The sequence below is a fragment of the Equus caballus genome, chromosome 8 (genome assembly GCF_041296265.1).
Source record: "Equus caballus isolate H_3958 breed thoroughbred chromosome 8, TB-T2T, whole genome shotgun sequence".
NCBI classification, from domain to species: Eukaryota; Metazoa; Chordata; class Mammalia; order Perissodactyla; family Equidae; genus Equus; species Equus caballus.
Genome location: NC_091691.1, coordinates 82,655,284 through 82,668,430, shown reverse-complemented (window position 1 = coordinate 82,668,430; position 13,147 = coordinate 82,655,284). Strand labels below are relative to the sequence as shown.

Here is a 13,147-nt window from a genome sequence, read left to right as displayed (position 1 = left end):
GAGTAAGGTGGGAAGACTTGATCTACTGAAATATCAAGTCATCTTACAGAGCTACAGTAATTAAGGCACAAGAATATACAAACAAACAAATGGGCTCAAACAGTCCAGAAACAGACTATCATATATAAGGACATTTTATTTATGACAGAGGTGGCACTGCAGAGCAGTGGGGAAAAAATCATCTCTTTAATAAATCATGCTGGACCAATTTGTATTGCATGGAGGAAAAAGCTGAAACAGGACCCTGCTTCACATTATACAGAAAATTAAATTCCAGGCAGTTTGTTGATCTATATAACAAGGGTAACATAAAAAAGCTTCTAAAAGAAAACAGAGAACATCATCCTCATGATATCAGAGTAGGGGTATCAGGGTAACTTTTTTTTTGAGGAAGATTAGCCCTGAGCTAACATCTGCTGCCAATCCTCTTTTTGCTGAGCTAACATCCATGCCCATCTTCCTCTACTTTTTATGTGGGGTGCCAGCACAGCATGGCTTGCCAAGCACTGCCATGTCTGCACCCAGGATCTGAACCGGCGAATCCCAGGCTGCCCAAGCAGAAGGTGTGCACTTAACTGCTGTGCCACCAGGCCGGTCCCTCAGGCTAACTTCTTAAACAGGACACAAAAATATTAATCAAAAATGAAAAGTTTGATATATTAGATATATTAGCCATACCAAAATGGCTAACATGAAAAAGATGGAAAATATTAAGTATTGGCTAGGATATCTAGCCAACATACCAGCTGCATATGAGAACTCTTGTTGATCCATATCCTAGCCAACACAATATTTTCCATCTTTTTCACTTTAGCCTTTTTGATGGAAGTATATTAGTCTCTCACTTAGGAAAACATGTTAACATTACCTACTAAAGCTGAAGATAAACACATGAAGAAATTCCACTTTTGATTATATACACAACAGAAATGCTTATAATGTACACTAAGATTCAAATACAAGAGTGTTTGTAGCAGAATTACTTATGAAAACCAAACACTGGACAGAAAAGTGGATGAATAAATTGTGATCTATTCATTCAACAGAATACAATACAGGAATGAAAATGAACAAACTATAGTCAAATGCAACAACACTGATAACCTCACAAAAGCAGCCAAACACAAAAGAATACGTACTCCATGATTCTGAATTCATCTAAAATTCAGAACAGAGGCAAAACTAATAAAAATAGTGTTGAGGAATTTACACTTAGGTGATACAACTATAAATGAAAGCAAGGGAGTGATCTGCTAAAAGTCAACAGAGCAGTTACCTTTGGAAGGGGAAGGTACAATGACTGGGAGGAAACATGCAGGACGCTTCTGGCGTGCTGGCAGTGCTCTATTTCTTGTCCAAGAATATAGTTACAGGGGTGTTTAGCTTGTAAAAATCACTTAGCTGTAATTTCTGATTTGTGCACTTTTCTGTATGTACACACATACACAAGTATAAAAAGTTATCTTACCAAAACTGTTATATAACTTAATATAAACTATAATAAAATGATTATATAAGCTTAATGCGAGGAGAGGGAAACGAGAAGGGTGATCATGTGGGTGGGGTTGGAAATGAAGAACAGGCATGGCAAAGAGAGTGAGGCAGCTTACATTCCATAAGGAGAAGCCAACAGACAGTGCCTAAAACTGAAAATCAAGAATACCATTTAAGGATACTAAAGCAAGTACCAAATAATCAGCTAAGAGAGAGAAAAGAACTTGTCCCAGGGAAGGGAAAAATTGTAGATACGAAGTTGGAAGCCTATTGCTCCTCTAACAAATCTGGTAGAACTATTTATGGTCTCTTTAAAGCCAAAAAAAAAACTGAAGGAAAAAAGAACACCTAAAATGTCACCATTTACAAGCGGAACCTTCATCATCCCATCTCTTGCTTAATTCTTCACTTCTATCACATTCTGTGAGTCAGCATTAACCCCTGGCCTGAAGGAAAGCTCTCTAAGCAGAAGCGACTGCCCCCCATCAACTCTCTGGTTAGCTCACTTGTCAGTCTTAAGATGAATATAAAAGATAATAAAGGAAGAGAAACTCAACCTTTCTTCTCTTTTATCCCCTAACGAAAAACAAAGCTACAGACAAAAGTTAAGGTATCTAAAAATTCAAATTAAAAAAAACAATTTCCACTTGCACATTACAATGCATGAACTACTGGCAAATGGCAGAAGAATAACCATAGTATGGAAATATGAATTTAAACATTTCTAAATGTAGTTTGAAAATAGGTATAACTTTTAAACTCAAGATATACACAATTAAGGCACTAGTGTTGTCAAGTTAAGGTGCCCCTAATCCATAAAAATTAGGCCAAAGACAGTGCAATAAAATTATGTGAAATATACTCATTTATCAATTTCTAAATAAATCTGATTTATTTTTAACTGACATCTTAATTATCCATATTTACATCTGGAATATAACAACTTTTCTCTCTTTTAACAATCTGAGACAAACAAAATGTTATGATTATACATTAGCTATGCCTCCTCAGTTTCTAGAGCTGAAATGCCATGTCAATTACTAAATAAGATTTAATTTTACCTTGTTTAATCTGTCCTTGCACAACATTACTGGAAGTTGGAGGGGAACCCCTTGCCTTAGAAAGGTCTGGGGTGCTTGGTCTAGGTGGCCTTTAAATAGAAGAAGAAAATACATGTATATATATAGTCATATTTTCAGATTTCCAGAACCATTTAAAATATTGAACTTTCAAGTTCCAAATGAATTGCAAAAGAAACACATAAAGAACATTTTCAATTTACTGTTCCAGAAAGATGGGGTGCTTTTTTGTTTTGTGCCTGTTAACATTCTCCATTTCAAATTTTAATATACTAAATTAAATGATTAGCAAATAGCAAGTAAAAATTTTACATCTAAAATTTATGCCTTATACTAGTTTAAGAAATATCTATGAACACTTTAATGTACTACCACCCACAGATAAATATCATAATTAGTCCTTCATTCTTCAATATTAGCATGCTGAGATTTCAGCCCACCCCATATCTTTGGTCCAAATAAATTCATGGAATCCAGCCCTAACATCCAAAAAAGGTAAAGCGTTAAGAAATCTTGGATGCTAGAGGCAGACTGTCTCATTTTGAATTCTGGCTCTACTACTTACTACTTGCGTGACGTTGGACAAGTTACTTAACCTCTTTGTGTCTCAGTTTTCTTATCTATAATAGTAGGATAATAAAAGTACCTACCTTATAGGGTTAAGAGCATTAACAAGAAGCATCTGTAAAGTGCTTACAACAGAGCCAGACACAAGGTAAGTGCTACTTAAGTTTTTGTTAGATTAAAAAAAAATTCTTAGTATGGTCAACTCTCAATAAAGTATAATAAAACCACAGTTTAAAAAGTTGTCTTCATGACTTCTGGAAAATAGGAAATACACATTCAGGTACAGTATTCTAGAATATTAAAATAGTCTTCACCTGCACTTAAAAAAGTTTTCTCTTTTGCCACTGAAAAACTCTGACCACACTTCTCACAAAATTCTGAAGCCAATCACTGAGCACACATAGCATTCATCACATATGGGTCACAAAGAAGAGAAGCATTTTAACCTAACATACATTTGAATTAAATGTTAGTGCAAACTTTAAGTAGATATAATTCTAAGATGATATTTACTGAAGAGCTAGTCTATAATTCATTTATTAAAGCTGAATTGTAACCTAGTCCCTCATTCCAATTTTTTTTTAAAAATAGCTAGTGAGCATGTCTGACTATGGATAAAACCGTATATTTGTATCATGTTTTAAATCATGCATATTATGTTCTAAAATTTAAAGGGGAAACACTGAAATGATACAAAAATGCTAAAGTGTGTAGAGCCAAAAAAAGTAATAAAGTGACAAAAGTAAAACAGGTTTTTTTTTTTTCAAACATAAGAATAAAATCAAACTATCATTGTCACACCTGGTAGGGCCCTTCTTCATATGATCACCAATAAAAGTTGCATTGGTCATACTCATTAAGGTATTTGCCAAAGATATGACGGACAGAAGATGTTGTGTGGTGACGGCTCGGGACACTCCATAAGTTCCTTTTCCTACTCCCTCAGTTGCTGGCAGCTTCCTTCCTACTTCTGCTTTCCCGTGTGACAGTTTACAAGCAGCCTGATTATAACCAGGAAGCATCAGTGACATATGACCTCCTCTGGATAAGAGACCAAATGATACTGTGCAATGGGGTTTGAGCATTCCAAGGCGATCAAGACAAACTTCATCCAGAACTTCATTCAAACCCCAGGCATGAAGGCAGGACATGAATAATTTTGCAGTGTCCATAGTTAAATTATATTCTAATAGGGTCAATGGCTTAGATTTGCTGGCCCGATATTCAGGATCACTTTCTTCCCTTCTTTGCCTCATTATCTCCTCATCCTCCTCTTCATCATCAAGGAGATGTTCCTTTATGTTCTCTTTGATAGTTTCTTTCACTTGTTGGAAGAGAACTGCTGCTCTCTTTCCAGTTAGAAAAGAGCCTCCTTTGTCTGAACTGCCAGATGCTTTTTGCAAATTCTCTGGGGAAATAAGCGCAGTATTCGGCCTAGAGGCTTCTTCAGTCAGGAGTTGAATAATCAACGCTTCCACATCAAAGAAAAGCACATGTATGTCCGGGTCTGTTAGGTTTGTCTTTATTGCTTGAACCATCAGGGAGTTATGAGAATATTTAGGTAAATTTCCCTGCAATAAATATTTTTAAAAGATGGTTATAATTAAAAGTGTTTAATTTCACACATTCATTAACAAACAATAAATAGTCAAAGGAATTTAAATGCTTATTAACCTGTCTTTTTAGGTACCTATACCATTGTAAGTAACACACTAACTCTGTCAATCAGCAGCATGTAAAAGATATGAACTTAAACAATTAAAAGATCTTTATGCTGAAATAACTGAAATTGTTGATTACTTTTTAAAAACAAGGAAATAACAGTTTATTATATTGAAGCAGGGAATCTTTTTACTCACAGAACAGATTAAAAGTTGTTTCAATAACTTATATGCAAATTCTATCTCTGAGAATGAACTACCATCCCACCTGAAAAAATAATCCGTTTATCACAGTTACTCATCCTTTTAAGTTGCTGCATCATCAAATCCCTCCTTTTTCTATTTTACCTTCCATCTCTCCCTGTTCACAGATTCTTTTCCCTCAACAGAGAACATGTTCAAGTCTATTTAGATTCTAAAAATAGTGTTACCTTTGACTATGCCCCCTCTTCTCTTTCTCTCTCCTCCTACTGCCCCTTTCAGCCAAATTTATGGAAAGTAGTAGACTAACCCAATGGAAACTTTTCAGTCCCTCTCCTCCTTAATCTCTTTGCAGTATCTGACATTGTTATTTTTGCTGAGAGAGAGAGAGAAAGTATAAATAAAAATAAAAAGCCACCTCTCCCAGCTTCCAAGAGAACACCTTCCTGGTGACTCTTCTAATTCTGACCCACCCTTTCAGTCGGTTGCCTTGACAACTCACTCTTCCTTCAACATTAGAACTATCATCTATATGTAGGTGGCTCCCTAATTTCCATCATCAGCCAGACCAGCCTCCTGAAGGAGTTTCAATCCTGTATTTACAACTTGTATTGGATGTCCCACAGTACCTCATATTTAATATGCCCCAATCTCCACCCTCCCACTAAACCTGCTCTAACCATCAGGGGAGAATCTGTCCTCTTCCATTCTATCCCCACCACTACCATCTACACATCTAGACCTTATCTTCTCTCCTCTAACCAGGTCTCTGTGTGCCCCTAGTCTCTCCTCACTCCAGTGTCACCTCCACAGAGCCACGAGACTGCTCTCTGAAGCAAAAATCTAATCACGTCACTCTTCTGCCAAAAAAATTGCCATTATCATGGGTTATGAAGAGAAATACAAAATACAAAATTATTAAAAACTACATCAAAATATAGGTGAATATATCTGATCTCAAGGTGAGAGAGGACTTTCGAAACATACTTAAATTTAAAATTTATTACTAAGAAAATATTAAACGGCAACTAAGAAATAGGAATAAAATGTGCCAGAAACAGGACTGATGAAGACTTACAATCTATATAAATATTTCTTAAAATCAATGAGAAAAATACTAATGCCCAAAGAAAAGGGAAAAATACCATAAAGATCACAGACAATCCACAGAAAAAGAAACATTAATGGTCAATAAATATGGAGAAAAACCTGCTCAAACTCACGGAAATAACAGCTAAAATAACCACAAGACACCATTTATAAAATTAACAAACAGTAAACACTCAAAATACTTGGCCAGAAGCAAAATGAAAGTCAAACTCACATGCTGCACACATAAATTTCAATAGCAGCCTTTTGGAAGAGTAATTTGGTAAAATACATTGTGAGCCCTTGAGATTGTTTGATTCAGTACATTTATGTCTAGAACCCCATCCTTAACAGTCAGAAATACACACAAGGATTTATGTACGAAGATGTTGAGTGAAACAGTATCCATTATTTAAAACTGAAAACCTAAATAATCTAACAGTAAGGAAATAGGTAAATAATTTAAACATAGCCACACAATAGAATAAATACTGCAATCATTACAAAACACACTTTCTGGGCACGTTTCATCACATGGCAAAATGCCCATGTTCCAATTTTAAGTGAGACAAAATTACACACATGCATTGCCAAACACACACGGTATGGTTCTGATTTCATTTACTTAATGCTTAAGTATATAATTGAGCATGGGGAGAAACACTGAAAAGAAATACATGAAAATGTAAACAGTAACTACATTTTATGATGGAATTATATAGGATTTTCATTTTCTTCATATTTCTATATATTTCTCAAATTGTACATAATCAATATATACTATTTTCATAATTAGAAAATAAAGTTCTAGGATAAAATGCAAAATCTTTCAGCACAACATTCAAGGCCCACACGGTCTGACAGCAAATACTTTCCCAGCTCTAACACAGGCTCTAGTACCATAACCATGGTCTCTCATCCATCAATCCTCTTATTTATTCCTTTGCCCAAAATACTCTTCTTTGTTCTACTCCAATACCTTCTTTTCCATCAAGACCCTAATTCTCCCAAGGGAAGTCAGTCTACAATGAATCTAGCTCCCATAACATTTTGTATCTACGATACACGACAAATTTGTCTGTCTTGGTTATATTTATACAATTAGTTTATGTATTTACACTTTCCTGTACTCTGTGAGAACTAACTACATCTTACTCATCCTATTTAACCCTAAGCCTAGCACAGCACCTGGAAGAGTGAAGAAAGACTTATAAAAATCTTTATAAAATTATTTTAAATTACTAACTCTTCTATTGTAAAATTACAGCAAATCCCCTTAACTGGTCTCTCTTCTGTCTCAACCCTCCTCCCATATGACTATGTTTCTTTCTGGCTTAAGAGGCTTCAATGGCATTTTATAACCCAAGGATAAAAACTTTGCAAAGCAAAGACTTCTTGACAAAGTACAAAACATCCTCCAAAATATCTTGTTGCCTACTTCTCCAATTTCATCTCTAACTACATTCCCTTTATCTTCTACTGCAACCAAACTAAACCACTTGTACCTTCCAGAACACGCAGTTTCAGGCATTTGTACCTTTGCATTGCTTATGCCAGGATGATGCTCCTTTCTCATTCTCCCCACTGCCACTCAACTCATACTTCTACCCATCTTTCAAAAAGCATCTCAAGTGTCTGCTCTTCCAAAAACTATTTCCAGAATTATCACTAATTCTGCCTCCTTTATATAAACCTCTGCTCTGAATTGAATGAGCGATGCTTAAAGGAAGGTAGAAAATAAATATTGTTTCTGTACTATAGCTTAAGAACCTAATGTGTTACTTATGATAAATTTACACTACAAAAAATATGAAGTAAAAAGAAAATCAAGACTTTCTGAATTTGATTCTTGTATTTAATTCATTCATTCTACATTAACCTATATTTGTGCAAGACACCGGGGAAATGAAGATAAATAAGATGGTTTTCTAGACATGGAGCTCAAAACTAACAGATAATGACCTATAAAGACATTATTACAATGTAATATAAATAGTGCTACAAATAAAGGGAGATTGGAAGGTATGATAAAGGGACACAATGGAGAAATTACCAACTCCACCTTGGGTGACCAGAGAGATCCTCACTGAAGGGGTAACATGAGCAATGAAAAGGCACAAAGATGTGAAAAAGGATAAAGGCAGGAAACATCACAGGATGGATGTTGATGAAACCACAGGTGACTAAGATGAAGAAAGCAAGGGATGTTTCATTGGGAGCACAGAGGTCCACACTAAGGCTTTTAAACTTTATCTTGCAGGCTCGGAAGCCACTAAAGCAGCACTTCTCTCAGAATCATCAGGGGTGCTAGTTAAAATACAGGTTCCTGGGCCTGATATCAGATCTGAATCAGTGCATCTCAGGATTGACCAGAATCTGCCTAATGAGAACCCGAGATGACTTTATGCAGTAAAGTATGAAAACTACTGTCTGAAGGCTTTAATGAGAGGAGTTAACACGATGAAATTTAATTTTATAAATGTTTATCCACCAGCAATGCCGGCTAAAAAGAAGCAAGATCAGAGTCATGACTATGAATTGAGAGAAAACAGAAGCCATCCAGATGAGGGAATATAAAGTATGCAATAGTACTGAGAATGTAAAAGATGGGATGGATTGAAGAATGTCTACAACACTCTTTTATTTCTCACACCACTGTGTTTTGTATTTGCCTTTTCAAACACTGAATGTGTAATGCAAACACTATGCTTAATGCTTTGTAGCTACTGACACTAATCTGACTGAATGATACATAAAATTAAATATTTATAATACATTATATCTAACATATTATTAATATGAAAATCATTATTAATAATGATAGATACCACATACTAAAGTGTTGCTATGGCCCAGGCATTATGCTAGGCATTAGGGTTGGCTATGTCACAGCAAAAGGTAAAATATCATTTTATACCATCTTATATCAACATCAGGTAGACAAATGTGACATTAGGTGTGAGGGAATAGGTAATAACAACATTAGATAAAAGAGCCCACCACAGTACTTTAGTAAATATTGTCTTTCCAGTAAAGATCTATAAAACTCTTTCAGGAGAAAGAGAGACCATTACTACCAAAGAATATAAAATCAAACATGTTTTGTAAAGAAATTACTGAAGCAGCAAGAGTGGCTTGAAGAAAAAAGATGACAAGAGTGAGGATACAAGGTTGACTTTCAAGCTCTCTCTGAAGTCAACCACATATATGCCCCTTTCAGCACCCCCAGATCTGCCCAGGGTTTCTGTCTCTTTCTGGGAGGTGTGCCAGCAGACAACCTATGTCCTTGGACAACTGAAAGGTTATCTAATGTCTGGTACCATGATATCTGGATGTGATTGTGTACGACTCCTCTTATCACAACCTCTCAGTGATACTGATTGTGTCATTGTGACAAAAACTGTATCTAATAGAAATCCACAGTCAGAAAAAAAGAGTAAAAAAATAAATAAAACAACAATAAAAACAGATAAGAAAGAACAGAGGGAGACTGAATGAAAGGAGAGAAAATGTCCCATCCTCAAGTCCTGCAGACAAACTATAACTTCTGATATCACCAAGTCCTGCATATGACCCCATAATGCCTGACAATGGATACTGCTGACTTAACAAACAGCATCTTATTACAACAAAATATAGATATCCAGCAAAGTTGTGAGGGTAAGATTTTAGCTAAATGGGTAGAGATGGCAGACTTGATCACCAACACGTTTGGTATTCTATTGCATTACGCTAAGATTAGCTAAAGGAAAAGGAATAAAAACATCTACCAAACCGCAAGGGTCTCTGGCTTAATCATAAGATACACACATCCAAAGAAGACTAATTCACTCAAATCATCTTATATTCTTAACAATTTCAAATACAGGCTATCTGATCCTGGAAATTCTTTAACTGGAATGTTAGTATGCTTGCTCTGCCACCTTTATTAGAACATATGAAATGTGTGCTCACAAACTCACTTTTACATTATCATGGAGGAAGATTAAACTCAATTCAACAAATATTTGTGGAGTCCCTACTATATCCACGATGCCTGGGAGAAAATAAAGCCTCTGTACTTCAGGCAATAATTTAAGAACTTACTTGAAAAGGGACAATAAGGAAAGCTAAGTCATAAGGTATATACAAATGAAATGGTCTCAAATTTGCTACTAAAACTCAATGGTAAATGCAAAACACCTACACATATTTACTAAAAAAGCTAGTAAAACAGATATTTTTGACATCTTCATTGTAGGTACTAAGCCTATAACTTTATATTTTCTGTATAGGGGAAACTACAGATTTAGCCATTACAAATATTAAATAAGGAATCTGACCTACAATACTACAGAAATGCAACAAGAGGAAAAAATTATTGGATTGCTTGCTCATCACTACAAGCGAACCTGTGGCAATCACTGCAATCGTGTCTAAAGTGAAAAGCCAAGGAAAATGACAGAACTATGATCGTGAACTTAATCCTTATTCAAACATGGGTATTTTTAAGCACAAGTGCACACATGCACGCCATAAGAAGCAGCTCCCAGCAACAAAAAAAACAACTTACAATCTGCGGAGAAGAAAATGTTGATGTTCCCTTGTTATAATATTTATTATCATATATTTGAATATATGCTAGGTTAAACCACATCTGCTGAAACACCTGATAGTTTTGTTGCCTAAAACCAACATTAAAATGATATTTTAAGTATATTTCACTTTATCCAATGACTTAGAGAAATTTGAAACACTGGGAATAATTTTACTCTTGCACCATTCACTTCAATGGTTAAAATCATACTTATTCCTGAATCATTTTTTAATGTCCCGGTTTAAGACTACTTTTAAAGTTACCTCATAAAATAATTTATTATTTTTCCTGAAAGAGCACTGAGTCTAATCTATAACTATAATATTAAATAGTTTGGATTTCTACCTAAACATAAAGTTGATTTTTGCCAATAAGCATTAAACATCGGCTGATTTTGATGCTAAAGTGTAAAGCAGAAGAGTGGATTATTTAACAAAAAAATCTGAATCCACTTTGAAACCATAGATCAAGGATACTAAGAATAAGACTAGGAAATGTTCTATATCTCACACACATACATATACATGTGTGCTTCTATAAATATCAATACTGAGTAATAAAATAGAATACAAGAAAAAAATATGTATTTGACAAATATTAATATAATAGTTTACAAAATAATTATGTAGGTATTTTTATAATACATGTTCTTAATAATTTTTAGTTTCCTAAGGATAGTATAAAGAACTGGTTTATTACCGAAGAATATTTTGGTAGAAAAAATAAATAAAAAACAATAATTTGGGACCAGCCCTGATGGCCTAGGGGTTAAAGTTCAGCAGACTCCACTTTGGCGGCCTAGGTTCAGTTCCCAGGGGCAGAACCATATCACTTGTCTGTCAGTAGCCATGCTGTGGTGGCAGCTCACATAGAAGAACTAGAAGGACTTACAACTAGAATATACAACTATGCACTGGGGCTTTGGGGAAGAAAAAAATATATCTATATTAAAAAATAATAATTGTATTCCTGATCATGGATATTTTATTGCATAAATATCTCTAAAAGAATCTCTGAAATTCTAATACATAATGTTAAATGCAAAAGGTTCAATGAATAAAAATATACTGATGTCTTAACGTACTTTTAAAATACTCTAAAATTAGGTAAGGGAAAATTCAATCATCTACTACAAAAAAAATATGGTTTTAATCTTAATGATTTTAAGTCTTAGGAAAAGGGAAGGAGGAGAGTGAGGAAGGAAGAAAGAGCGGGGAGAATGGAGAGGGAAGTGCAAAAACTATCAAGGAAATCTTTAAGACTGCAATGGATATTTGGTGCCCTCTGCTGTCGAATTGTTGTTACTTAATACTGATGGTAAGGATAATGGTGAGATGAGTCCTTTGTCAGAGAATCCACTTAAGCTGGAATTAGACAATATACTTCTCCTAAATATTTGATTTTATATAGGATAGATTTTATGATTAGGTATGAATGACAATATACTCATTGGAGTTGATGTTATTTTACTTCACGTGTTTTCATTAACAAGTGTATCAATAAGCACAAACCAAGAAGAGATATTTAACCCATTGAAGGGTTTTAAGGTTTGATACTGTACTAAAATTTATTTCACATGACATAAATAAAATGCAAACGAATCAAAAGTTAATTATAAGTATTGAATATAAACACTTAGATCATGTCTTTAATAAAGAAATTATCTTCTAAAGACGTTTCTATGGGTGTCTTACTGGAAAATGTTTGAATAATAATAATACCCAATGGTATTAATATATTAGAAGATTCATACACTACGTTTACACAACACTAGCACAAAAGAAATCGACTTGCAACTCTTGCCAAAGGGCCAAGTTACCAAAGTAACAAGACCCGGAGCCCTGGAGGCCAGAGCACCCCTCCTCGGTAGACAGACCTTTCTGTGTGAACCAGTTAACTCCCCTAGCATCAAGTCTTCCACCCTCCAAACAAAGAAAAGACGACCTACTTCAGAGAGATGTAAACAGCTAACAGATAACACAAGCATTATTCCTTTTGCTGGTAAAAAAAGATAAACTCAGCTCAGTTTATCTCAAATGAATGTTAAAGACGCATGTGAAAACTGTCTAAACCAACTAAAGGAAAGAAACTGTTAAAAAAAAAAAAAAAAGAAAGAAAGAAAAAAAGCCCTCCTGTTAGAACATACCCTCCTGGGTGTTCCAAAAACCTTAACACATTTGTGAATGAATGGAGACAAGACGAGATTCTGGGCAGCTGACTTGGTAAGAAGTCAAATAATGACAATTGACGAATAACAACAAAATGAAAAGGAAGAACAAAAACCACTCTAATCTACCCTGGGTCACTCGTGAGCAATCTCTAATTGCAGAAATAACCACACTCAAGCAGATTCTAACCCATTTTTAACCCTCTTCTCCCATCACTGCCAGCTTTGGCAGGCATCTCACCAGTCTCACTGCATTCATTCACCATCGCCAACCACGTCTGCACAACACGGTTTTTTTTGTCTGGGATGTTCT

At 35.0% G+C, this 13,147-nt stretch overlaps 1 protein-coding gene across 27 annotated transcripts in view; it reads right to left on the bottom strand.

Annotated features, from left to right (window-relative positions):
• WDR7 (WD repeat domain 7) overlaps nucleotides 1–13,147 on the bottom strand; it is a 355,616-nt gene that overhangs the window by 245,598 nt on the left and 96,871 nt on the right. For all 27 annotated transcript variants that reach the window (XM_001488090.5, XM_070275718.1, XM_070275720.1 and 24 more), the window contains 2 exons: nucleotides 3,942–4,711; nucleotides 2,556–2,644 (listed from right to left, as the gene is read on the bottom strand). In XM_001488090.5, the coding sequence (XP_001488140.1) occupies nucleotides 2,556–2,644; nucleotides 3,942–4,711 (859 nt within the window). The remainder of the gene's footprint in view (nucleotides 1–2,555; nucleotides 2,645–3,941; nucleotides 4,712–13,147) is intronic.